The sequence below is a fragment of the Odontomachus brunneus genome, unplaced genomic scaffold, assembly GCF_010583005.1.
Source record: "Odontomachus brunneus isolate Ranch 3 - 2012 unplaced genomic scaffold, Obru_v1 Obru_scaffold_072, whole genome shotgun sequence".
In the NCBI taxonomy this organism is placed as follows: domain Eukaryota; kingdom Metazoa; phylum Arthropoda; class Insecta; order Hymenoptera; family Formicidae; genus Odontomachus; species Odontomachus brunneus.
The window spans coordinates 407,272-408,125 of record NW_022639522.1 but is presented as its reverse complement, the minus strand read 5'-3'; the positions used below and the strand labels follow the sequence as shown (position 1 = coordinate 408,125).

At 37.2% G+C, this 854-nt stretch overlaps 1 protein-coding gene across 1 annotated transcript in view; it reads right to left on the bottom strand.

Moving 5' to 3' along the window:
* The window catches only part of LOC116847010, a 1,385-nt gene extending 774 nt beyond the window's left edge, over positions 1-611 (bottom strand). Inside the window, exons 1-3 of the mRNA XM_032821546.1 lie at positions 463-611; positions 306-379; positions 55-219 (exon numbers count right to left, since the gene is read on the bottom strand). Coding sequence (XP_032677437.1) covers positions 55-219; positions 306-379; positions 463-611 — 388 coding nt within the window. The remainder of the gene's footprint in view (positions 1-54; positions 220-305; positions 380-462) is intronic.
* Between the last annotated feature and the right edge of the window lie 243 nt (positions 612-854).

Sequence of the window (854 nt, the reverse complement as noted above, 5' to 3'; positions counted from 1 at the left end):
TCAATTGTGTCGAACTTACATATGAATTTATATTAAAAATTAACGCTGTCTTACCTCGTATCTGGAGCGGAATTTCGTAATGTTCCCAATTAATCGCTGGGTCGTTGATATCAATGACATAGTCGGGAAAGCGTTCCCAGATAATTGATGGGTCATCGATATCACCAGAAATGTCGATTACCTCCATTTCTTTGTTAACTTGCTCGTTTTGGATGATTTCTGAAATTATATATATTATTAGCGTATAAAAAAGTGGTTTTAAAATAAGTCGTAATTAATATTTTTACTGATATATGTAAACTTACCCACGTCGTTATCAACGTCTTCTACCGCCGTTCTTATAGGCGAGAAAATCACATGTTTATTCGAATTTCCTGGGCTATGGAAAATAATAATCATTAATTTCATATATTTTTCTAGTGTATTGTAGTTTTTATATAATTATTACGATATTTCGCTTACCTAGTATGGTTGAGTACAACCCCGATCATACCCCAGACATCCTCCATTTCCTCCCCGAAATCAAGTCTGATTATGAGGATTTCCTTCACAATTTCTTGGATCCGATCGTTACAAAGTCTTCCGCTGTTAAACAGCAACACGAGTAGCATGTTGCTGCATTCGCAAGCGAAGATATAAAATAAATTATAGTTTTCCGCGTCGTCGCTTTCCGATACGCGAGATAAATATTTCTCGCGATCGATATTCGGGTCCGCGTAAGAACCCGCGACGATACATTCGCGCACTAGAACACTTAATCGCGACATAGTATTCACGTGTTGTGTTGTCGAGGTCTGTACAACTTGTGTTTTCGAAAGATAAAATTCTTTTTTCGGGAGGGGCTGTTGAAGATA